Source organism: Panthera uncia, assembly GCF_023721935.1.
Source record: "Panthera uncia isolate 11264 chromosome B3 unlocalized genomic scaffold, Puncia_PCG_1.0 HiC_scaffold_1, whole genome shotgun sequence".
In the NCBI taxonomy this organism is placed as follows: Eukaryota; Metazoa; Chordata; class Mammalia; order Carnivora; family Felidae; genus Panthera; species Panthera uncia.
In genome coordinates, this window is record NW_026057582.1 from 35,625,864 (window position 1) to 35,652,701 (window position 26,838).

General features: G+C 42.0%; 1 protein-coding gene across 2 annotated transcripts; it reads left to right on the forward strand.

The window, feature by feature from the left end:
* The first annotated feature begins 1,121 nt into the window (after positions 1–1,121).
* ZBTB25 (zinc finger and BTB domain containing 25) lies at positions 1,122–21,416 on the forward strand. Of its 2 annotated transcripts, none has more exons than XM_049611481.1 (3): positions 1,122–1,199; positions 14,154–14,333; positions 17,664–21,416. In XM_049611481.1, exons 2-3 carry the CDS (start codon positions 14,161–14,163, stop codon positions 18,796–18,798), a joined length of 1,308 nt encoding a protein of 435 aa, XP_049467438.1. In that variant the 5' UTR covers positions 1,122–1,199; positions 14,154–14,160; the 3' UTR covers positions 18,799–21,416. The 2 variants fall into 2 exon arrangements, with proteins under 2 accessions (XP_049467438.1, XP_049467437.1); XM_049611480.1 differs by lacking the exon at positions 1,122–1,199 and adding an exon at positions 1,716–2,734.
* Positions 21,417–26,838: the final 5,422 nt, after the last annotated feature.

A 26,838-nucleotide genomic window follows, 5' to 3' on the forward strand; every position in this document is an offset into this window, starting at 1 on the left:
CTGCAGTGGCGGCGGCGCGCGGCGTTCGGGCTGGGCTGCGCGGAGAGGCTCTGGCTCTGCCAGGGACTGTGCTGCAACAAAGGACTTCCGCTGCCGCACAGCCGCGCCTGCCGCACCGCACTGAGCCGGCCCCGCTTACGCGGCGACTCCGGGTCTGCCCACCAGTTCGCTGCGGCGTCCGCCAGCCTTCCCCTCCCTCTCGCCCGCCCACCCACTCCGCCGCTGGCTGCTAGGGGCACCCGCGGTCGCCTGTTTGTTTGCAACAAGTTTCTGCGTCGGGCTCCGGGGAGGCTGGCGCAACCCGCACCGCGGGGGCCGGCGCGGCGGCGGCGGCTTTACCACCCCTCTAGCCCCTCTCCCAAGGGTAGGCTTGGGACCTCCTCCTCCTCCTGTTTGCACAGCTGGATGGGACTGGGCTCCTCCCGACTCCCCAAGGGCAGGATGCTGTTTTCCCACTCCGTCCAGATGTCAGACCCCTGTCCCGGAGGGCTCAGCAGCTGGGCCTCCCCGCGCGGTTCGTCCCCGGCGTTCTGGGGGCGCCGGCACCCTCGCCCTGTCCCGTGCGCCGCCAGTCGGTCCGGGGTCACCCATTCCCCGCGCTCCCCCGACTCCGCCTGCCATGGGCCTGTCCGCCTCTGGCCTTGAGTCACTTCCCCCGCCATGCCCCACCCCGCCCAGCCCGCCTCCCCCCGCACCCCCCCTCAGGCTCCAGCGGCTCGGCCTCCTTGGCCCCGCGCCCCCACCCCTCTTCCCGCGAACACGCGGGCGCATCCTCCCCCACCCCCACCCCCGAACTGAGGTAGTGCTGTGCTTCTGCACACCCTGGGGAAAGTCCCCGGGTCACGCGGTTGTGTGTGGGGAGCCTGTGACGCTCAAGCTCATCTCCACGCTTCCGCCTACAGAGTCACGACTGAGGACCGTGGCGGAGGTGCCCAGAGCGCGGGCCGACCCCCGCCTAGCCTCTTGAGTAGGCAGGCGGGCGGGCGCGCACGTACGCACGCACTCTTCTGCCCCCGCTCTCCTCGTTCCCCGGCTACCAGGCGCGCGGTCACGTGGGCCCATCGCGGGGCGGCCGGCGCGGGAAGCCGCGCGAGAGCGGACCGTGGGGTGCGTGAGCCGGCGCCGCCGCGTGACGTGCGCGGCGCGGGAGCCGCCCCTCCCGCACGGTGGAGCCGGCTGGCCGCCGCGGCGGCGTCTGGGTAAGCGACGCGGCCCGGCCCCTGTGGGCTGCTCCGGGCTCAGTCCCTCCCGCCGCGAGCCGCCCGGGGCGGCGGCCTGCAGCTGCGCCGGTCGTGGGACAGATGCAAGTAGCTGGGGAGAGGGGTGTTCTGGTCCGTTTGACATGTCAATCAGGGCACAGGAGGAAAATGGCAACCGCGAGGGAGCGCTGGGCCGAGGATGCCCAGAAGCACCTTTCGCTGCCCGCAGAAGGTGGCTGTCGGGGCCTGACCCCGCGTGGGAACCCCCGCCAGCAGGCCTGCGGCGTTCCCCGGGCGGCCGCGCGGACCCTTCTCGCAAGTGGGCGGGTCTCGTGGTGCAAACTGCGAGACGCTTCGGCCACTGTCCTCTCCCTCCCCCACCCCTGTTTGTGATTACCCCGTTTCTAGGGCAGGAAGTTCCTCCCCCCTTCATAATTCATTTCTTCCTTTTTTCGGATTATATTGATTTCATTCTGAGTAAATCCAGTTTTTCTTTTAAAAGTTTGCCCCATCATTCACTGCTTACCTAGCACTTGTTATTTGGAAAAATCAAGCTGCTTAGGCAGCACCTAGAGCTGTACTTGGAACTTGATAGTAGCTAATGTGTTTCCTAAAGTAACGCCCGGTTCCCCCGGGGAATTATATTTGGTATTCGTTCTCTTGAGACTCGGGTCTTTTGGCAAAACTGTTGATTCTCACAGGATTTTGTCAAGCGTGTAAGGTATACGTTGGAATGACATTTTAAAGCTGCAAGGGGCCTTAGAGGAAATCCAGTTCATCCCTCTCATTTTACAATCAAAGACACCCGGCCTAAAGAACGTGTAGCTTGATCGAAGCCCTACATCTTTTGAGTAACTGGACTGTAGGGCTCTAGGCCTTGATTATTGGGCTCTGCACCACACCAGGAGCACAGTGCCGGTTTAACCCACTCACTGTAGAGACTGTCTGCCAGAGGTGATATACTTGCCTTGATTCAGATTATTGAGAAACCAGGCTTGGCCATTGTGTGATGGCTCTGTTATTTTAAGGAATGGGGTTGGCATTATCTCTAGGTGAAATAGACTCCCTATGATGTACTTTGGGGCTCAAAGCCTGTCTCCAAAATTCAGCCGTATTATCTGCAAGAATAACCAATGTTTGCAGCATTGGTTGCTTCCTTAGGTTAAGGCATCAAAGATCTGTTTAGCAAGCAATCTGGATGTGTTTTGGTTAAGGGTAAACTATCCATGATCAGAAAACAGTCCCTTAATAGGGCGTAGGATACTGGGATAGCACGTGTAATAGTTTCATTTTGGTTTTGTTTGTTTGTTTGTTTGGAATAGATTAGTTCTGATAGCTGGGAGGTTACGGGAAACCGTGGAAGGTCACAAGGATGGTTAGCGACAAAGCAGGGAGGGGCGTCACATGACATGCTATACCTTTTTGCCCAGCCCTTCCCTGAATGTCTTATTTGGAAGCAGTGGAAATGGGTTCTCCTCAGCTTGTTCGCTGTTTACTGAGCACCAGCAGTGGCTAGCCACTTTCATAGATGAATTGTGAGTACTTAATAAAAAAGGAGGTAGTAGTGTTTCTGTGTTACAAGCGAGGAAACAGACTTAGAGGATTTACCTGTCTTCTGTGATACTGTCATTTACAGCAGAATTCAAGGCCAGATCACTTATCTCACAAGTCCAGTCAGTGCTCTTGTGCATTGTATCTTGCTACGACTTCAAGCCAGGAAAAGGATGAGAGAATCGCCTGTGGCTGATTTATTGGCGCCTGTGGTTGCCCAGAGAGGCTGAGCAGGACTTTCAGCTGCCCTCTTTGCCTTAGAAAATGGAGCTGTGTGCTTCCACCCTATCTCCTGAGGGGAATGGGCAGGAGCCAGGCTGTCTAGCTGGGGAGGAGGGGCCCAAGAGTCTTGGCCGTAAAATATCCTGGCAAAGGCAGTGCTGGGAAGTGTTGCATAATGCCCTCCCCACCACTGAACCAAAGTGATTTATTTACTATGGCCCATAGGTGGTGCTTGACCATCTTGTTACAGAAAAACTTGTCTTTTTTTTTTGTCATAATAGGGCCAGAACAGAGTTGGGGTTTTAGATTATTGCAGGGTTTTTTTTTTTCCCCTCGTCTTAAAAAAGCAGTGCAGGTGCTCTTATCTTGATAAATTATAAAGTACTCGTACACCACTTCCTGTGCTCCGTTTTTGCTTATTTATTCCAAATTGCATGCGAACGTCAGTCTTTTGAGAGAAGAATGCTAAGAAAAGTACTATTCCAGTTGATAGTTATCAGCGCAGGTTATGGAATCAGACCTAGCTCTTGATCCCCACTTTATACTATCTGCTAGTTGTGGGTACTAAGTCTAGGTTTTTCTTCATCTGTAAAACGGAAATAAAAATAACGCATAGTCAAGGTGAGGACTAAAAGGGAGAATGTACATAGAGCACTTAGCACAAGGCCTTGCATATAGTATTTACTCATTATAATAGTAGCTACTTTAACTAGAACAGTATTATTTTTTCTAGGATACTAAAGATTGCTACTTGAACTTGTTTAGGGCGAGTGGAGTAAGAGGAAAGTATTTGAAACAAACATCAGTTTTAGGATTAGTAATTTATTCACACATCTGCTTTCCCTTTGCCAGTGGGAATTTTTTTTTTAATCTTTAAAAAAAATTTTTTTTCATGTTTACTTGTTGTGGGGGAGGGTAAAAGAGAGTGGCACACAGAATTCGAAGCAGGCTCCAGGCTCCCAGCTGTCAGCACAGAGCCCCATGCGTGGCTTGAACTCACGAACCCAAACCCGTGAGATCATGACCTGGGCTGAAGTTGGACGCTTGACCAACTGAGCCTCCCACACACCCCTTTTTAAATCTTAATTGAAGAAAAAAATGTTTATAGTATTGTTAGTTATTTTTGAAATTTTTCTAATTCATTTCTTCCCTGTACTTATCAGTCATATAATGACTTTTGGTTCCTTGTGAAAAACTCTAGGCACTTTAAGCAAAATTAACCCATGTGGATAACATGTTTGTGGAACGTTCTGTAGCAAAGGAAGTACTGGTTCACCTATATTCAGAAGTAATAATTATTCTTGTTTATACTGTATTCTAGATCTGTACTAGCATTGTCGTTTTCCAGCTTTCTGCTGTCCTTTGAGTAGCTTTTTTTTTTCTTTCAGAAATGCAGTCATTATTTTTTTAGTGGACTAAGAAGACCGTTTATTTTCCTTCACAGGGTTCTGATTTTTTTAAGGTCCACTAGCTGTTTGCATTCACCAGTATTAGCATTCATGTTTGCCTGGTGCTGCGGCTTTATCAGGCATCCCACATGTTGGTTAGATGGGGGTTAGAGATGTAGTAGGCTGGCTGGGTCTGGCAACAGGCAGGAGGCCCCAAACTAACGTTTCCCTGTTCCGTTAAAGGTTTTTAGAGCATAACTGCTCTTCCTGTGTCTTCTACCACGTCTGCTTCTTACCCTCTTTTCTAATATTTTTAGTGATTTTCATAAGCAGATCCTAGAATTACTGTACGTTTTATCTCAGTATTTTCAGATTTGTGATTTCCGTATCATTTTCAGATATTATGAAAATAGGCATAATGGCGTCTGAGAGGACATACCTCTTTTTCCTAAATACTTCTTTAGAAGAAGTCTGGAAATGATGTGTTCCTCCTCTGCCCCCAGTGCCCATTCTACTAGTTTGGGAGCACTTTTGTTTCTTAGGATCTGGCTAATTTTTTTGTTTAACATTAGAAGTATAATAGTTGATTTTTCATTTAATGTAATTGGTATAATTCCCACATTTTGAGAACTTCTTGTAAAATTGCTTCTTTTTCTCTGAAATTATAGAGTGAAATATTCTCTTCGGGTTGCTTGGTTCCCTTCTAATACAGTGGTTCTTAACTGAGGCATCATATTAGAACTACCTGAAGAGCTTTTTAAAAAAGGATCTGAGCCTCACAGCAATTCTCTTTGGGTTAGCGTGGAGTAGAACGCAGGCATCAGTACAGCCCCTGCATTTTAAGTTTTACAGTACAGTCAGTGATAAGAGCTACTGTTCCATGATAAAATGATCTCTGCAAACATTCCTTCTCTAGATTATAAACTGTTACACCTCCACAGTCATGTGAAAGTACCATTGAAAAATTAAAACCATTGTATAAAGTCTGTTATCACTTGGCACTTTGAATATATCTGCTTTTATCTTTGTATTTATAGCCATGAGTAAGTATCTCAAAAAAGCTGTACACATTCCTCTGCCAACTTTTCTCTTTGTCTATTAATTATAATTAATAATAAAGTCACAATGGTAGGAACCACAGAGAAAATATCTAAGACTGTTTATTTTCTACAGCAACAGATGTCTTATACCTATGTCTCTTTTTTATTAAAGATTCATACAGCCTGAGAAAATGAAAAGCTGTGTATTCAAGGATATCGTCTATCGTCTGGCTACCATAGATCTGAGAGTCCAGTCTAATACAATAAATATTTAAATAAATGAGAATAAATAATATAAAATAAGTAAAAACTAAAAGATGTTAAATGTCAGCTAACTTTTTATTAAACAAAAATAGATACTGGTATAAAGCTGTTCTAGTTTACTTAGTTTGAGCTAATCCAGAGTTACTGCAATTGAGTTAGTAAATAAGATTTTGTAGTTTTTCTTAAATATCAATACTGATTTTATTATTACAGTATAAATACCACTTTGATAATAAAGCATCTTAAGATGAAGTACTCTTTCATTTTGACTATGGTATTTGTCAATTTAATAAAATGTATAAAATTATTTTTCTGCAACCTCTCTCACATCTTAAAATTGCCACCCCAAATTCGTTTTTTCTTAACTTTTTTTTTCCCTCCCAGAGGGAGGGAGGGAGAGAATCTTAAGCAGGCTCCATGCCCAGCACAGAGCCCTATGCAGGGCTTGAGCCAAGTCAAGAGTTGGACACAACCAACTGAGCCACCCAGCTGCCCCTCCACCGGAAATTCTTAAATGTAACTTCTAAGATCTTTCTGCATGCATAGAAAGCTTTGGCTGTTCCACATAGTAGAGAAAATAGAATTGATGGTCAAAGAAATAATGAGCAAAGGCTATATGAAAAGTTTAACTAATAATTTGCAAAGTAGGTTGCATTAGCAAATGTTTTTAATAACTCTGTGGTGGATTGGCTATACTGACATGAGATAAAATCTGGTTGTGTTGCCTTGAAACATCAAAGGTCTATTATTATGCAAACAAGTTTGAATGAGCCTATTATGTATGTAAGTTGTGGTTTGTTTTTGTTTTTGTTTTTTTTTTTTTAACAGATCTGAGTTTTTTTCATTTTATACACTTGGAAAAATTTCCCCCTTATTCAATTCAATATATTTGCAAAATCTGCATCAGTATGTATGTTAAAAGTTTTACATGGGGGTTTTAAAGAAAGGGCATGAGTTTAAAGTCAGACTTGAAGGGTGCCTGTGTGGCTCAGTTGGTTGAGCGTCTGACTTCAGCTCAGGGCATAATCCCCCAGTTCATGGGTTTGAGCCCTATATTGGGCTCTGCTGACCGCTCATGGCTGGAGCCTGCTTCAGATTCTGTGTCTTCCTCTTTCTCTGCCCCTCCCCGGCTCGGGCTTTGTCTCTCTTGCTCTCAAAAATAAATAATAAACATTAAAAAAAAAAAAAAAAAAGGAATTGTCCTTGAGTAACTAATTAACTTTAACAAAAAAATAAAAGTAAAGTCAGACCTGAAGTACTGTCAGTTAATGGCTAATTGCCTGACGTCGGGTACCTTTCCTGCCTTCCCTAAGCCTGTGCTTCCTCAACCATAAAATGGAACCAATATAGTACCTGCTCTACTACCTCATAGGATCAAAAAAAGATAGCATAGGGCAGAGATTCTCAAATTATGGTGCAAGGACCCCCAGAGGTTCCGGAAACCTTTTCAGGATCTACAAGGAGCTTGCTTTTGCAAGGCTGAAATATCTTACTATGCTTGAATCGAAACAACATGTGGCAGGGGCACCTGGGTGGCTCGGTTGGTTAAGCAACCGACTCGATTTCTTCTCAGGTCATGATCTGACAGTTTAGGAGATTGAGCCCTGAGTAGGGCTCTGACCTCAGAGCACACGGCCTGCTTGGGATTCTCTCTCTCAAAATAAATAAACTTTTTTTTTTAAACGTTTATTTATTTTTGAAAGACACAGGGCGCAAGTAGGGGAGGGTCAGAGAGAGAGAGAGAAACACAGAATCTGAAGCAGGCTCCAGCCTCTGAGCTGTCAGCACAGAGCCCAACACAGGGCTCGAACTCAACAAATCCTGAGATTATGACCTGAGCCAAAGTCGGACAATCAACCAACTGAGCCACACAGGCGTCCCAATAAATAAACATTTTTTTTTTTAATGTGGCAACAGATTATGTGAATGGAGAAGCAATGAACCCAGCTGTATTTTTTAGAGCCAGGCATCAGAAGATTGTTAACTATAAAACAATGTTACCCTTCCACTTAAAAAATATATGTAGTTATTTTTTTAGAAAAAGTATATTTTATGTTAATATATAATGGGCTTACTGTTATTTTAAATGAATTAAAAATTTTTAAATGTCTCCCTTTTGGGGCACCTGTGTGGCTCAATCAGTTGAGCATCTGACTCTTGATGTTGGCTTAGGTCATGATCCCAGGGTCATAGGATTGAGCCCCACGTTGGACTCTGCACTGAGCATGGAGCCTGCTTGGGATTCTCATTCATTCTCTCTCTCTCTCTCTCTCTCTCTCTCTCTCTCTCTCTCTCCTCCCCCTCCCCCCTTCCCCCTCTCTCCCTGTCCCCCCTCTGCCCCTCCCTTGCTCACATGCTAACACATTATGTCTCTCAAAAAAAAGTCTCACTTTTAATTTTTTATATGGCAAATATTGATAAATATAATCCACATAAACAACAGCCTTTTGCAGTCCTTAATAGTGTTTAAGAGTGTAAGTGGATCTTGAGTCCAGGACTATTTAGAACTGATGAAGGGTGATAATGGCTGAGTAGTTCCTGTTGGGACAATTCTGAAATAAAAACTACATTTGACCCTTGCACTGAGTGGGGATTAGGGGTACCAACCCCTCTGCAGTTGAAAATCTGCATATAACTTGACTCCCTACCCTCAGCTTAACTGCTAAGAGCCTATTGTTGACTGGAAGCTTTACTGATAGCATAAACAGTCAACTAACACATTTTTTATATGTATAATATGCTATATTATAATAAGGTAGAGAAAAGAAAACTTACTAAAATCATAAGGAAGGGGCGCTTGGCTAGCTCAGTCAGTAGAGCGTTCGACTCTTGATCTCGGGGTTCTGAGTTGAAGCCCCATGTTGGGCCTGGAGCTTACTTTAAAAAAAAAAAATCATAGGTCAGAGAAAATACATATACAGTACTGTGTTTATGGAAAAAAATCCACATATAAGTGGACCTGTGCAGCTCAAACCAATGTTCAAGGGTCAACTGTATGAACTTGAAAAAAAGCTTTAGAAACTACCAGATGGCATTTGAAAGTGACAAAAATCAGGCAGAAACTGGAATAAGGTCTATACTTGGGAGAAGGGAACAGCAGTGGGCACATTTCCATTTCTATGGCTTTTATCCTGAGAGAAGACTCCTGTTGGTGACATGAGGAGATGGCTAAAATTAGGTTAATAACCTGTAATCTTACTTGCTTGAAGAAAAGAGGACAGAGTTCAGGGTGATCACACAGCTGGGAAGAAAAGGAAAATTCCAGAAAGGATGCTGGGAGGACCCCAAATACTGTATATTACTCAGCTTGAATCTCTTGCCAATCCCTAAACTTAGATATATGTGGAGCAACCCCCATTCGGCACACCTACTGCTAAAAACACTGAACCAGAGGGCAGGCAGAATTTGGAGTTTAAGTCCAACCAAGTTAATTATAACAACAAAGCAAAAACATCAATGTGTTTTGGAAGAATATTACAGAATCTAGAGTCTTTACTGCAGTAATCACAATGTCTAGGATGTTGTCCAAAATGAAACAGAAAACTATCACCCTAATTAATGAAGATTGATTCCAAGATGACCCACAGGTTGGATTTGGCAGAGAAGATTTAATGTTTATTTTTGAGAGAGAGACCCGGGGCACAAGCAGGGGAGGGGAGGGGCAGAGAGAGGGAGACACAGAATCCGAAGCAGGCTCCAGGCTCTGAACCAATAGCGCAGAGCCTGACGCGGGGCTCGAACTCACAAACTGTGAGATCATGACCTGAGCCAAACACTTAACTGACCAAGCCACCCAGGCACCCCTGGCAGAGAAGATTTAAAGTAGCTATTATAACTATGCTCAAGAACATAAAGTAAAGTGGTAATGGGCAAAGAAATAGGAAATCTCAGCAGAGAACCAGACACTAAAAAGGAATGAGATGAAAATTTTAGACCTGGAAATATATCTGAAATTAAAAATTCACTGAATGAGTTTAACAGAAATGACAAGAGTCCATGAATTTGAAGACAGGTTAATAGAAAGTATCACACCTAAAAGAGAAAAAGAGATTGTTTTATGTGAAAGTTCTGTATGAACTTCATCACTATATGTTAGCATCAGGGATTATTACTCTAGGTTTCTTTCAAGGCCTAAATTCAGCTCTTCCCTTTGCATATGGACTAACTTCATAATATTGTAAATCAAAGCCATCTACAGACTACTCTCACATTCTCCCCTCACCTCATCATCTCCTTGCCACCATCAGAAAGAAATCCCTCTCTTCTCTGTGGCTGACTACTACACTTAAGACTTCTGCTTGTGTTCCTTCTGGCTTCTAGAGACTCCACCCCTCTTCAGGCTGGAAGTCTTCTCCAAGCTGAAGCTGCCTATTCTCAGTGCCCTATCCTATCTGTACCTACTCCTTATGACGTGTGCTTTCTAACATCCTCTTGCAGTGAGATATTTTGCTCTTGCTGCTTTCCCATTGTCAAAGGTCACCAGAAACCTCTTGGTCCCCACACTTGGGGCATTTGTAATAGGCCTCATCCTCACGTTTGTCTGCAGCATTTTCCACCATGGAAAATGGAGGCTGTTGGGCTCCCCCAGCCAAGGCTCTTGCCTTTCCTTCACCATTCCCTTATATAAGAAAATATATTTTATTTCTCCTTTTCTTCTTCTTGTGTCTTTTCTGTGTTGTTCAAGGATTCATTCTTAGCTTTTTTTCCCTCTTATTTCACTCAGTAGTCCCGTCCACTCCTGGTGGCTTCGGTTGTGTAATTACTGAGGCCCTTCTCTGTCTAGCCCTGATCTCCAGAGCCCCAGTCCTCATGTTGTCTCATTGATCACCAAGCGTTTCTACTCAGATGTCCTAGCGTGAACACCTTGAACTATGTCCAAAATGAAACTTCTCTTTTATTAAGACAGCTTCTGTGCCTCTTCCCCAGCATTCTGGGACCCTGCCTTTGTATTGACACCTGACAGTTATTCTGCAAATACGACCTGAAGGGAGGAACGAATTCTTCAGTGACCCAAGCTGGAATTCTGAGACTCACCTTTGACTTGATATTCTCTGTGGCTTATCACTTCCAGTCTGCTGCCAGGTCATGTCAGTTCTGCGTCTGGTGCGTCTTTTTTTATTCCTTCATTCCCACTGCCATTACTTGGATATTACAGCAGACTCCTTGCTGGTCTTTATTTCTCCATACCTTTCCCTTGCTAATCTTTTTTATGTATTGTTACTAGAGCAGTTTGACTAACAGGCCTGATGATGATGATGATGATACTTGGTATTATGGGCCCCACTACTTTTAAGTGCTTATATGCATTATCGTATTAAATCTATATAACAACCTGTGAGATAGATAGATACTGTAATTATCCATCCATAGTTTACAAGTAAAACCAAAGACCAGAAAGTTAAGTATCTTCTCAAGATCATACAGCTAAATGACAGAATTGAAATTTTAATCCAAGCTGTCTAATTCCAGGGTCTGAGCTTTAACTACTATGTGTTCTCCCTCCAGCAAAAACGTCTTAACAGTTCATCTCAAACACAACTGGAGTACCTTTCAGTTTTACAATTGGTACCCTGTGTGAGCTAACCACATCTCGTTAGTCACTTACTTTTGTTTTTTCTATGCCCGACTGAATTCTTCAGTTACCTGTATATTCACACTCTTCCCTGTAATTCTATTCATCCTGTTTTTTTTCTGCCTGGAATGCTATGTTCATCCTCTGCCTGTCCATCTAAATAATGGCTTATTTTCCATTGAGTCACCTGCTGTTGATCCCTGCCCCCCCCCCATAACATGTTCTCTGAACTGCTCTTATGACATTTATCACTTTTACTTTATATCATAATTATTATGTTTTATGTTTTGTCTCCCCTATTAGCCTGCAGTCTTCTTGATTGCAGTATCTGTGTAATTTTTTTTCTATCCCTAGGCCTTGTGTAATGCGTGCTTTCAAATAATTTTTTCTTTATTAAGTTTCTCTTCAAAAAAAATGTGTTCAGTAAGTGAAGAATTTAACTGTTACTCATAGACGATTAACCACAACATTTTTGTATATGTGGCTTTTTAGTGTGCCCTTTCTCATTTCCATGTGGTTCAATAGCTCATTATACTACTGCACTATATATAGACAGATAGATATAGATCTGGTGAAAATGTTTATGATCTGAGGTTTTGTTTTGCTTTAAACAATTTGTAAGGCTAGTTTAAGCTACTTCACTTTGAACCATTCATTGAATCTAAGACACATGTTTTTCACATGGTGAAATCTTCAGTATACCCAGTTTTATTTTGGTGTTTAAATCTCTCTCTAAATTGGTGGAGTTCAGGATTCTGGGTAATGTAGCAAATACGATAAGTAGTGACTTTTAGTCAAATGGCCTTTTGGAACAATACTTACAATTTGGATTTTTATTGAGGCTCGGGTCTTTGTAGGTTCTGTTATTTTCCTTATTTCATTACTGCTTACAGGCTTTTAAAATGAGATGGCAAGGAGTAAGAGTCTTGTTTTCATTTATTTTTTAATTGGGGGAGGCCTAGGAGAAACTTATGTGTGAGTAAGTAGAATTTTAAAAAGCAATTTATGAATGTAGAACTAAAAGCAGCAAATTGCAGGATTCCTAAAGTACGCTATTATTTACATACGTTTTTAAAGCATGCAAAATAGTACTCTCCCTTCTTAAGGGATATGTACAGATGCAGCAAGAACATAATGCTGTTACAAGACAGTCATAAACACCAAAGTCAGGATGATGACTGCCTTCAGAGGCAAGGTCGGAGGCAGTGCAAACGGGGGAGAGATGGCAGGGGGTCTCTGCCATGTTTGTAACGTTTACCTTATGTGCTCAGGGCTGGGTGGCTGCGTGTTTGTCCCATTGCTCTCTGGGCCTATTTGTCCATCTGAACTACTTCATAATTTTTTCTTTTAAAGTTTGTTTTGAGAGGGAGAGAGAGAGAGAGAGAGAGAGAGAGAAAGAATCCTGAGCAGGCTCCACACTGTCAGTGCAGAGCCCGATGCGGGGCTCAAACTTACAAACCGGGAGATCATGACCTGAGCCGAAACCAAGAGTCAGAAGCTTAACTGACTGAGCCACCCAGGTGCCCCAAGGCTTCCCTGTGTGTCTTGATGTATAACCTGACCATTCCCTAAGCATCTCCAGTTTGTGGGTCATGTTCCCTCTGAAAGGTGGAAAGGGAGGACATTTGGGCTCGGGAGCCCAGTACCTGGGTTTGAATCCCCTGCTCTCCCACTTACTAGCAATATGACTTGAGTCCGTTTATTCTGCACTGATTCAGTTTCTTCATCTGTAAGGTGCATTGCTTACTCCCTTTCTTGTAGAGTTGTATTGAGAATTAAATGAGTAGAAAGTTCCTAAGGGAAAGGAAACACCGTTAAGTGTTAGCTGGTTCTATTATATAATTGATCACTCAGCTGTCTGCTGCCCAAGCTGCGGCCAATCTCCAGACAGCTAACCCCACACTTTCAACGCTGACCTCTTTGACTTTGGTCTCTGGCTAGTGAGGAAACTTCATTCTCTTTCGCAGAAATTGCTCTTTTAGAGAAGGTTTTCCCCAGCTTGCCAGTGATGACCTTCGTACTCGGCCGCCTTCTCCTTAAAACACTGGTGGCTGTCTACACGGTTGGGGAGGAGGTGGTGAAGCGGGGCCTCCCACCTACGCATAACGACAGCACTCAGTACCCTTGCTGCTCACACTGCTCTCCCTTGCTGGCAGAATTCTTCTGCGTGTTCTTTCTCATGCGTGATTTTTCCCAGGACCAGTGGTCCCATTCTGTATTGTTTCTTCAGGAGCCTCCATACTTGTATGTATGTCTGAATCCAGTCAATATCAGGGTATAGGCTCTTTCCCATAGGGTTCCAGGCCCCATGTAAATCAGGGGATGTGGCTTAGTATCTATTTTAAGGGCTCCTGAATGTACTGTGACTGACACATTTCCCAAACATTGTATGATAGTCAGGAGGCCAGTGTCCCCTGACCACATAGAGGATTCCTAAGGAGCAGTAACACCTCTAGCCCAGCCAGGACACTGTTAAGTTATTAACAGTTATGGTTAACATTTGAATAGCATTTCCATCACAAGGTGGTTGTCACATAACCTCACTCATTTAGCTCTGAGGAATGGGTCAGCATCTCAATCCCATTTTCCAGTGAGGAAACAGGACGGACTGGTAACGTTGAGGTCAGATAGATTAAAAAAGGACAGCCTTCCTTTTGCTTCTGTGTCACTCATACCAAGCCACCTTCTTACCAAATGAAAAAGACCATATTTTACCGTTTTTGAAGAATTGGTATTTTCATAAGGAGGGGATTTCATGTTAGCTAGGTTTGGGGTGAAATTAACAGTATTAAAAACTATTGAATAATCTCGTTTAAATTTAGGTGTCCTTGTACTCTAGATGTGTGTGAACTGTAGCTAATTTTGTAAAAAAAAAACAAAAAAAAAAAAACAAAACAAAAATTGTGCTTTTTCTCAGAGCCACAATGGACACAGGTAGCCATAGCCTTGTCCTCCTGCAGCAGCTGAACATGCAGCGAGAATTTGGTTTTCTGTGTGATTGCACAGTTGCTATTGGAGACGTTTACTTCAAAGCCCACAGAGCAGTGCTTGCTGCTTTTTCTAACTATTTCAAGATGATATTTATTCACCAAACAAGGTAAGGATGTGCTTTTGTAAATCAGAAGAATTTTAAATATTGTGATATAGCTAAACCTTATTGTAACATCATTTGGGGGATTCTTTGTCATGGGGTCATCTTAAGAAATAAAAAAAAGTTATGTATTTTTTTTTTTTACACATCCAGTAATTCATCTCTGTGTGTAGGATCCATGGTGGAAGGTAAAAATGAAAACAGTAATAGCTAAAAGTTATTGGAGGCTTATCCCATACCCAAGCACTAAGTATTTACCTAATGTACATTCTACTGTTATGCACACTATTTTATTTTAGTTTATTTGTTTATTTATTCTTGAGAGAGAGAGAAACAGAACCCAGTGTGGGGGTGGGGGTGGGGATTGCGGGCAGAGAGCAAGGGAGACAGAATCCCAAGCAGATTTCACACCATTAGCACAGACCCCAATGTGGGACTTGAACTCATGAACTGTGAGATCATGACCTGAGCCGAAATCAAGAGGCAGATGCTTAGTCGACTGAGCCAGCCAGGTGCCTCTTATCCACACTATTTTAGAGAAAAGAAGACTGAGGTTGAAGTAAATAATTGGTCCATCCAGGATTATAGCCCCCCAATAAGTTACACTCAAATGCAGATACGTGTTTTTAAAGATCTGTGTTCTAACCCACTAAGTTTTTGATACCTGTTCTGTAGCACTTTCATAGCAAGGCCTTAATGTCATAGTTCTACCCATCTTATATTCTATACTATAGTTCAAAAGTCATTTGTTTCAAATACTATTTTCAAAAAGTGCTTTGATGTTTTGAATTTAGGTTATCCCAACATGATGGGTATGTAGGAAGAGGGCAGGAAAGTGGTATTCAGATTCTGAGCTCTTAAAGAATAGCTTTAATCCATCCTCGATTGAAAGGGATAGAATTCTCTATGTTTTTTTAAAGGACCGTGCATGAAATACTAGGAGTCTAGCCTCAATTACACATTTTTATTTACCCATTCATTCATTCAAGTATTTATCAGGTACTTAATGTCAGCACTGTGCTAGACCCCAGTAACAGGCTAATTATGCTCCCTGCCCTCAAGGGGTTAATAGTCTCATAGATAGTGCACGTAAAGAAAATAATCGCAGTGTAATTGATCTGTCTGTGCCTCAGTTTCCTTCTGTGTAAGACACTGGCATTGTATGTGTACTCACCCCATGGTGTTGAGATTTAAATGGATTAATAATATTAAAATGCTTGGAACGGAGCTTTGCACTGTTAGCTACTGCTATCAATAATTAACGTGATACGTCTATAATAGAAGTGTTGTAGAAGGTAGAGTGGAGTGTCAGCAGCTCTATTTTGAGGAGGTTGGAATAGGCTTTATTGAGGCCCTGTATCTTGAAGGATCAGGAGGAGTTTTCCGGATGTTGTAGAGGAATGCAGGAAGGTACGTTGCAGGCAGAGGGAAAAGTGCACGGAAACATAGGCAGATATGAACCAGGCTAGTACATTGAGGAAACAGAGTACGTCAGAATGACTGGAATGCATGGCACAAGGAGGGAGGAGGTTGGAGGGGAGGACGTGTCATAGTTAGGGTCAGTGTCGAAACTGGCTTAGAAACAGTACCTTCACATCAGTCTCCTCTAAGAGCTGTGAGTTGGTTCAGCTCCCAAAGTGCCTGTTGTGTGCCAGGCACCATGCACGCTGAACTAAATCCAAGAGATGCAAAGGTGTCAGGCCTGCTGTCTGGTATCTCTGTTGAGCAACTAAAAATCCTCAGTTAACAGAGCTCTGTACCGATATAAAAAAGCCCTGCCACAGACCCTGGAAGTGGGTGGGTGAGAGCTAAGAGTGAAACCCAGGAGGCAATCCCGAGATACGGGGACTAAAGAAATGGATTGTCGCTATACTTACTGACACCCAGTGCACTGTGAAGCATTCACAAAGTTTTGCTTCAGAGAAGGTAAGTCCGTTGACTGATTCTGTTGTTGCTTGACATCCAGCACTTCCCTCAGGTTCTGTTTATCCTCATCTTGCAGGGTGTTTCCCAATTTCTTGTTCACTCATTATTTCCACCTATTATCTGAATTCTAGATTCATATCTAAAAATTGGGCTTGGGGTTATTTTGAAGTTTTTCAAAGTTATGCCTGTATTCATTTGTGATGTAAAGACTAGATGTGTTAATATAGTTAGGAAGCCAAAATAAGATTAGTGCTATTTATTTATTTATTTATTTATGAGAGAGAGAGAGAGAGAGAGAGAGAGAGAGAGCGCGCGCGCGAGCGAGCAGGGGAGGGCAGAGGGAGAGTGAGACACAGGAACTAAGCAGCCTCCAGGCTGTGAGCTGTCAGCATGGAGCCTGATGCAGGGCTCGAACCCACGAGCCACGACATCATGACCTGAGCCGAAGTCGGATGCTCAACCGACTGAGCCCCCCAGGTGCCCCTGGGATTAGTGTAATTGAAATTCTAAATATTGCCAATTTCAATAGATCCTTTTAAAATTTTTAATATTTTTTATTTTGGTAAAATATATATAACATAAAGTTTGCCATTTGAACCATTTTCAGCAGCGTTGTGCAACCATCACTGCTGTCATTTCCAAAACTTTTCATCACCCAAAACAGCAACTCTGTGCCCATTAAGCAATAGCTCCCCATCTCTCCCGGCCCAAACTGCTGGTAACCTCTAATCTACTTTCCGTCTCCATGAATTTGCCTGCTCTAGATATTTTTTATAAGTGGCATCCTACAAAATGTGTCCTTCTGTGTCTGGCTTAGTTCACCTACCAGACGTTTTCCAGGTTCATCCATGTTGTAGCAGGTGTCAGAGCTTCATTCCTGTCTCTGGCTGAGTAATAGTCCGCTGTACGGACAGGCCACATTTTGTTTATCCAGGCACCTGTTGCTGGACACTCGCATTGCTTCCACCTTTTGGCTAGTGTGAATAATGCTGCAGTGAAGACTGGCGTGCAGGTGTCCTTTGGGTCCCCATTCTCAGTTCTTTTGATTATATATTCAAAAGACTGGTAAGTTCCTTAACAGCAAGGGACCTGTTTTATTCATCACGTTTCTACTCCCTGGCAGCTTGTATAGGGCATATCACTTAGGAGTCACTAAATGTTGAACTCATCAGAACATCTGTGTGTGTTTCTTAACTTTAGGCGGTAGGTTGAAGACATGAAGACTTGTTGCTGGGCCACAGAGCTGGTGTATAGTGAAAGTTTAATTTTCCGTTGATATGTTTCATCAAGGCAGATTGCTAAGTTTGAACTTCTTGGGAAGAAATCACGTTAGCCTTAGACTGTATGCTGCTACCCAAAAGGCCAGCTGGTCATTTCATTTTGTGCGGTTCTGTTTTTTGTTTTTAACAGTGAATGCATAAAAATACAACCAACTGATATCCAACCTGACATATTCAGCTATTTGCTGCACATTATGTACACGGGGAAAGGGCCAAAACAGATTGTGGATCATAGTCGCCTGGAGGAAGGGATTCGATTTCTTCACGCCGACTACCTTTCTCACATTGCGACTGAAATGAATCAGGTGTTCTCACCAGAGACTGTGCAGTCCTCCAATCTGTATGGCATTCAGATCTCAACAACCCAAAAAACAGCTGTCAAACCGGGGCTGGAGGTCAAAGAAGCTCCTGCCAGTAACAGTGGCAACAGGGCTGCTGCGCAGGGCGACCACCCCCAGCTGCAGCTCTCTCTCGCTATTGGGCTGGATGATGGCACTGCCGATCAGCAGAGGGCCCGTCCTGCTGCCCAGGCCTTGGAGGAACACCAGAAGCCCCCAGTGTCCATCAAGCAGGAGAGATGTGACCCAGAGTCTGTGATCTCCCAGAGCCATCCCTCACCCTCAGCGGAGGTGACAGGCCCCACTTTCACCGAAAGCGGTATCAAAATACACTTATGCCATTACTGTGGGGAACGTTTTGATTCCCGTAGTAACCTAAGACAACATCTCCATACCCACGTGTCCGGATCCCTCCCGTTTGGTGTCCCTGCTTCCATTCTGGAAAGCAACGACCTTGGTGAAGTGCATCCGCTTAATGAAAACAGTGAGGCTCTTGAATGCCGCAGGGTCAGCTCCTTCATTGTCAAGGAGAATGAGCAGCAGCCTGACCACTCAAACCAGGGTACCACCGAGCCTCTGCAGATCAGCCAAGTGTCTCTGATCTCCAAAGACTCAGAGCCAGTAGAATTAAACTGTAATTTTTCTTTTTCAAGGAAAAGAAAAATCAGCTGTTCCATCTGTGGTCATAAATTTCTCCGAAAAAGCCAACTGCTGGAACACATGTATATACACAAAGGTAAATCTTCCAGATACAACCGATGCCAAAGGTTCAGTAATGCGGTAGCCCAGAGATTTCAGCCGTACTGTGACAGCTGGTCTGATGTCCCCCTGAGAAGTTCTTGCTTGTCGCAAGAACAGTTAGATTCATCCTGTGCCTTAGAGTCAGAGCTCACACAAGAAAGTGTGGACACTATCCTTGTGGAGTAGCACTTTCTCCTCCATAATTTTTATACCAATTCTGAAAAAAAATCCACATGCATTTTTTTATTCATAAACTCTCTTCCTCCTCAACGTCTGTTCGCTTTTTTCTTTGCCATTTATCCATAGCTTTAAGGTGGTATATATTGGGTCTTATTGTAAGGTATGTTATACACATGGCTATTAAAATGTAACCTTCAAGTAGAGCCGTGAACCGTTCATAAATCGCAATTACGCAATCAGAAATCAGTGTAAGAATTATGGAACTTTAGAGTAAATATTTATAGAATTTCTAAGTAGAATCAGTAAAACCAAATTGAAAATGAAGTAAATGAAATTTTTTAAAGAATACTCTAGACTATCAGTTTTGGCTAATTTTTCACATGAATAAGCCGCTGTAAAGACTATTTAAAATATTTTCTGGGGCGCTGAGGGGGCTCAGTTGGTTGAGTATCCAACTTCTGCTCAGGTCATGATCTTGCCATTCTGAGTTCGAGCCCCACATGGGCTCTGTGCTGACAGCTCGGAGCCTGGAGCCTGCTTCACATTCTTTGTCTCCCTCTCTCTGCTCCTCCCCCACTCACACTCTGTCTCTCAATAATAAATAAACATTAAAGATTTAAAAATAATAAAAAACAATAATAATATTTTCTGCCACATAGGGAGTTAAAGTTATTTCTAATGCATAACTATATAATGTATAAAAATTTTGTTTTAAGGCATAGCTATAATAAATCATGAGTAGTTTTAAAATCACTTTTTACTTATTAGCTCTGCAGCATCTTGCATGGCTTTTATTTATTTTTTCACATTGAGAATACCTCATTGTTAATGAAAAATATTTTAGTGAAAAGAGAGAAATGGAGGAGATTCAAACAGGAAAACAAAATCCTAAGCAGAGAAACAGAAATGTTCATACACCTAGGTAAACAGAGCTTCAGACAGAACTGCCTTGACTAACACCAATGTTGTTACCTTAATCTAGAACGTTTTCTTAAGGATCTTAAGAGAAATTTGAGATTTTTTTATAACCAGAAATTTACATCAGCTTAGAGAGGAAAATGATAAAATACAAATTGTCTTTCTACCCTCAGCGCCCGAGGATTTTCTAGGCTGCCTAAGTTGATGTTAATTTTCTATCACTTGCAGAAGTAGTTTTTCAGTGACACAGTTTTCATTTGTTTCTGGTCCATAAAACTAACAGTACACACAGTGTCCTAGAACTATGTCTAAAGTCCATGATAGCTTTCCCTTTGTGAATAACCTTAGCTCCCTTTTATAACAGTGAAACTTACAAAGCTAAAACACCAGAAAAATTTAAACTGATGGGCTAAATGATAGATTGTCCTGCTTTATGTAGCTGGAGAATAGCTGGTCAAACTTCACCACAAAGGATAGATCTAAATTGTTTCTGAAATGTTTAAATTTCAAAGATTAGTCAAGAATAACAAAGCAGAGAGGCTTTAAAACAGCCTCATCTTTTTTGTGTGTGCTGCCCTGTTAAATTCAAAGCCTCACAGACATTTTAATAAATCTGGCTTGTGAGGCTTACAATTTAACTGTATACAGAAACTCTGAGCTCCTTTATTGACTGCATCCTTCTGAAGACATCTCCTGACAGCATCAGAGTGGAGTCAGAAGGGAGCTGAAAGAGTAATCCAGCCCATTCTAAGGGCACAAAGGTTTTCTCTGGGTAAACACTGAGTTTAGGTGACTTATAAAGTGGTAAGTTATTCTTGAAGGCTGAATGAAGAAACTACTGGGCATTGTCTAAGGCAGTAGCGTTTCTCCCTCAGACAAATGACTAAAACTTCCTGGGGTCAAGATTGTTATGTGTTGAGAATAAAATCTAACTAGCTGTTTTTATAGTAGCAGTTACATTGGGAGTGGCTAAAAACAAATGTGTTGCTCTTGGGGGTGAGAACTTCATCTAATCTTAAACTTAAGTCACTTAAACAATGATTCAAACTTTTCTGCCCTCAAAGATTTCATCTCATAGGGTGAACACACATCTTAACATCGATTTCATGTATTTTAGGCTACTCATGATATACTCCTCGGCCTTCTTCAAGTGAAATTTTATTTTTCTCACTAGGATGACAGTTTTTCTGATTTCTTCCTTCTCTGTTTTCTTCTTGCTCAGTCATTAGTCCTTGACACAAGAAGTGCGTAGCTGAAGGGTGGGACTGCGGGTGCATATGAGTTGAGGTGTAGGGTAGCAGTTCAGGGCAGAGTCTGGAGAAATTGTGTTTGCTTGTGGCTGATTGGCCACGGCGGACATTAATTTAAAGCTGAAATATATTTATACTTATTAGACGTTAAGAACATAATGGTTAATTGTATTTTTATTCTCATTCATTTAGTTCCTTTTAATGTTAGAAATTCAGAGCAAATGTTCTTTCTTTTAGTCTTCATAATATTCTATTTTAGGAAGTGGGAAAATGTTAACTCCATTTTATAGGAAAAAAGTCCCAAAAGGTGGGTTGCAGAGAATCAGTGAATAGTGGTGTGGGAACTGACCCCTGTTTAATTTTTTTCATTCATTCAACAGGCATATTCTAAAAATAACTTACACGTATAATTAATACTGTGCCCTGAGTGTATTTTTTTAAGATTTGATTCCTTACTAAGAGAATCTACTTTGTATATATATAAAAAAAAAAAGGTTCTTTCAGCTAAACCCTTTAGTTTTGACCTCATCATCTGTAAAATGAGCTGTAATCTTAACCATATAATGTGGTTTGCATGATTACCAAGCTCTTAAAACTGGAAATGCTAGATGCACCTTAATTAATGTATGAGGCAAATACTAAGCAGACATTTTCTTCTTGGATCAACTTAGGATTCTCTCTTCTTTCCACAGCCTACATATAGTTGTTTTCTGGAGAAAAACAGACTTGTTTCAGTATTTGTCCCTATTAGCATATTGTCAGAACTCTGGTACTCATAAGTGCAGTTTGCCTTATAAGAAAAGCAAAATTTCTTGATTTCTATATCTTGAGATTATTATTTCTTGCTCTGTTTTTCTGATTTCTCACTTGTAAAGTGGACATAAACAATCCCTACCTCACAGGGGTGTTGTGAGGAATTGTGTTAAGTTCTCTTAATATTATTAATAAAAACCAGCCATATAAAGAAAACTACATATATTCTATAGCTAAACCTATTAACTTCAGTATTCCAACCTGTAAACTCTAGAATGTCTTAGAAGCAGTCATATACTATTAAATATTCAATAATTTTTTGACACAGTCCTTCCTTTTATTTTTTAGAAATACTCTAGAAACGGCAACGTTGCCAGAATTCCATTTCTATTGTAGTTTAATCAGTAGTATTTCTCTTTAGACTTTAGGAAGGGGGATATTCGTTCATTGGCATTATTGGGAATAAAACCTTGCCAATTTCAGCTTCATGGAAAGTTACCCCAAACATATTGTTTACACATGGAAAAAAAAGAACAAAAGCAATGGAGAAAATATCATTTTCGTTTCTTTGCTGTAGGTCATCTAAAAAGTACATGGAGACAAGAAATAGAGTGGGGATAATAACATAGTTATTCATTATGTTCTATTAAAGTAACATTGGAAAGGCCTCACTTTAAACTGAAGGAAATACCTATTAATCATGGAAAAAGATAGTCTGGAAAATGGTATAATTCCATTAATGTTTATCTGCCCAGGCAAATTCTTAGTGTTGTAACCCAGATCCTTGATAAGTGTCATTTTTTAGTAGTAATTGAGGTAAAATAAGCCACACGAAGAGTTTTCATCATGTAATCTGTGTCTTTGTATGTTTTACGTTAAATGTAGCTCTAAGGGATTTGATTATAATTAATTTTTAAATTCCTAAGAGTGAAATCTGTAAATGATTGTTCTCTGCTGTACTTCTATGTTTGTATGGTTGGACTTTTTGAAAACTGGTGAGATTATACGGCCCCAAGCCTGGATGTCTTAAATACAAGGAATCACCAACTGCGATTTTTGTCTTCAAGACCTGGAAGAACCCGTTGTGCTGCAGCATGTTTCTGTGCCACGCTCGACTGCTTAGTAGACAACTGCTCCGACTCATCTGACATTAACTGCCATTGGCTCTTCCATTTTGTGCCAAATAAAGTCATTTAGTCAGCGTAGATCAAATATGAACTTAAAATCGTTTCAAAGAAACTTGGAATTCAAACACTTGTGCAAGAAGAAAGGCCCACAGAAGAAATCCTCCACGTACAAGTAACACATGGCAAATTCAGGAGACCACAGAGAATAGTACGTTGTATGGTTAAACTCTTCCCACCTTACGCACCGTGAGTTTGCTTCCGACACATTAATTTAGAAAGTTTTGTATCCTCTATTTGGAATGAAAACAGTGGATTTCATGTATTTTATCACGACCAATAAATTAATGTGACTTGATCATAAACAAAACCTTTTTTAAGTGCGGCTTAAAGACTGTTCTTATTTTACAGCAGTGTCTGCCAAGTGTTGTCATCCTAGCACTGGGGTAAGTAAGTCTCTGTGCCAGGGGCCATCTTGGATGTGTAATGCAAAAATGCATCAGTGAGCCCAGGTCTTATCAACCATAACCTGTGTTAATAGAAGATTGGTGTCCCAATCAAATGCTTTCCAACTACCATCTCTGGAAAGAAAGGTAACGTCTAGCCATTGCCCAGTAGTTCCCTGCTTTGCTTCTTTCTTTCTTCCCTGTTTCCTGTGTTTTCTCTAGTAACCTAATGTACAACAGTGGTTCTCAACCAGCATGTATTACTCAGGGTTCTCCAGAGAAACAACCAATAGCGTGTAGTACAGAGAGAGAGAGAGGTTGATTGATTATAAAGAATTGACTCACAAATATGGAGGCTGAGATGTTCCAAGATCTACAGTTGGCGAGCTGGAGACCCAGGAAAGCCGATGGTATCATTCCAGTCCAAAAGCCAGCAGGCTTGAGATCCACAAAGGCAGAAAAAGACCAGTGTCCCAGATTAATAGGCAGGAGAAGTTGCCTTTACTCTCAAAGGGTCAGCCTTTTTGTTCTGTTCAGTCTTCAGCTGGATGAGGGCCACTCACTTTAGGGAGCGCAGTCTGCTTTACTCAGTCTACGGATTCAAATGTTTATTTCATCCAAAGACACCTTCACAGACACACTCAGAATAATGTTTGCCCAAATATCTGTGCACCTGTGGCCAGTTGACACTGCAAGTTAACCATACACAGGGTGATCCCCCTTTCCCTGGGGACATTTCACAATGTAGAGATGTTTTTGGTTGTCACAACTGGGTTGGGCTGGGGAGGGGATAGTTGCTACTGGCATCTAGTGGGTAGAGGCCAAGGATGCTGCTAAACATCTCACAATGCAGGAGGCAGCCCCCACCCCCACCTCAAATAAAGAACTACCTAGCCCAAAACATCAACAGTGCTGAAGTCACTAATCCTGGTCTAAAAGCTTAAAATAAGTTTTGTGATGGTTGTCAAGAACTAAAGGAATACTTACCAAGTATGAATTGCGTTAGTTCAGAATTAAACTCTCTTTGCATTATCTTCTATCCCAGGTCTTAAAAAATAAAAAAATGTGATTAAAAATCAGCTGTATTAAGCAACAAGGCGGTTTAAAATCTATTCGCATAATGTTTGAATTAAACAACCATGTCTAACACGGTCTCTTTGTGAAATTAACATGTGATCGTGGGTTATAATTTGTGTAAATTTTTAATCTGGCCAAAAGGTGGCACCCGTGTATCTTTTAGAAATCCATTTTATGTGACACTCAAATCTGGCATCACTATTTGTTTAATTCACTATTTAGTACTTAGTTAGCTACTGCTGGGTCTCATTTAGTCATGACTAATAAGAATTTTCCTAGAATTCTATAATATGTTGGGTACCTCTGTATTTTGACATCCCTCTTTAATCAAGAAGCTTCCAATTTACGTGTAAATATTGCAACAGATGGGTTTTTTAAATATAACACTGTGACTGTTACATTGAGCTCATCTGAGGATTCTTCTAAGTCTTTAACATTAAGTCCTTGGCATTTTAGTCCCCATCAACATTTGCTTTTCTAACCAGACGTCAGACTCAGTTTTTGGTGGCCTGCCTGGTCAAGAGAGAAATCCAGGGACATATGAGTAAATATTCCTTTGCTTCTTGCCTCCTGTTTCCTTACATTGACATCCTGTGAGATTGGCCTATAATTTTCTGGAATTTCCTTTTTATTTTTTTTAATGTTTATTTATTTTTGAGACAGAGGGAGAGAGAGACAGAGAGAGAGGGAGACACAGAATCGGAAGCAGGCTCCAGGGTCTGAGCTGTCAGCACAGAGCCTGACCTGGGGCTGGAACCCATGAACTGTGAGATCATGACCTGAGCCGAAGTTAGACGCTCAACTGCCTGAGCCACCACCCAGGCACCCCTGGAATTTCCTTTTTAACTATGGTTCAACAACTGATTTTCTAAGTTGGTGGGGTTTTTTGTTTTGTTTATTTTAATTAATCTCTACACCCAGCATGAGGCTGGAACTCATGACCACCAGATCAAGTCACATCTCTTCCGACAGAGCCAGCCAGGCACCCCTAAGCGGGTGTTTATTACCTTTCTTCCCTCCCTTCCTTCCAACCAGTTCCATTTTCTGAGTAAACTGAGACCTTCTTTAATAGAGTTCTTTTGCCTTCAACTCTTTTTGCCTTCCAATGCTGAGTGAGTGCAGTGTGCCCTCTTTTTCCCTCCATCATTTCAGCTTACAGTGTTGTTATTATTACCCTAGAACTTTGTATCTAATCACTAAATGCTTCTCTTAAATTCATTTTACAGCTGAGTAGCCAATTTGGAGAATGAACCCCCCTCCTCTCAGATAAACTATCTTTCATCGTTTAGACGGTGTTGAAACTTTTTTCATTGAAACAACTTGGTGATATTGTATCAAAATAATAAAGTATCTTCCTCTAAACTATTAGAAAACTATGGTGTCCTTTCATGCCAGAAATCTGAAGGAATAGCAGGACCTTGGGGAGGGTTGTCTGCACACCTGAACGGGTCCTTGCTCTCCTGGGAACTGTGGGAGGGGCTTGTGTGGGAAGAGGGCCTAAGAAGGAGGCCGTCGTCAGCTGTAGCTGTTACTCCTTGTTTGGTCTGTCTGAATTTCTGGAAGGTCCATGTTAGATTCCTGCGGACCAAATAGGCCCTGGAAGAATGAGGTCTTGTGAGTTTAGCCTTGCCACATTTTTCTGTAGTGGGAGCCATATGGTACTTAGTCCAAACCATATGTAGGTAAATATCTAATTAAGGAAATTTTTTTGTTGTTCTAAGTGCCTTGTAGGGAGAAACATCCAAAGAATCTATGGTGGTTCTTTAGAAGGACATAACATTTAAAAAGGTAAGAGAAAAGGTTTTAAAATGCAGACCAGAGAATCCAGCAGTCTCCAAGTTTTTTGTTTTTTGTTTTTTTTTAACCGGACTAGTTCTCATTTTGCAACATCGCCCTTCTTACACATATGTGCAAAGTCTGGTGCTATGAGCTCAGTGGTTCTCGTCTTCTCTTTCCATCACAATCTTTTAAAATGTGGGATGAAAGGCATATAAATGGAAGCCTCCTTTTTTATTTTAAACATCTCCTGTTTCACTGTTAACACCATCACAGTTTTGCAGATCTCTCAAACTGGTGGCTATATTCAGAGCCACCACGTATGGCCATGATCATGCACAATAGACGCTAGGGGGCGCCACTCCCTGCCGTGACTGCAGTTGAGCTGTGCAGTTTGCACAGCCGTGCATGACAGCCTTGCTTCTCCTTCCTGGTTTAAACATAGGGTTTAAGAAGCCCTTATTTTGAGTGTCTGCAGCAAGTAGCAGTTTCCACTTATGCAGTCAGGAAAACTAAAATACACATGTGGTATAAAAAAATAATGAAATCAGAATAAGAAAAAAAGACTCCCTAGGTGACACAACTATATGCTTGTCAAAATCTGTAGAACTGTGCACAGAGTGGATTTTACTGTATATAGTGATTATTATTCACTGTTAAACCTCCGCAGATCAGAAAAAAACACATCAGCCAGACATTCAG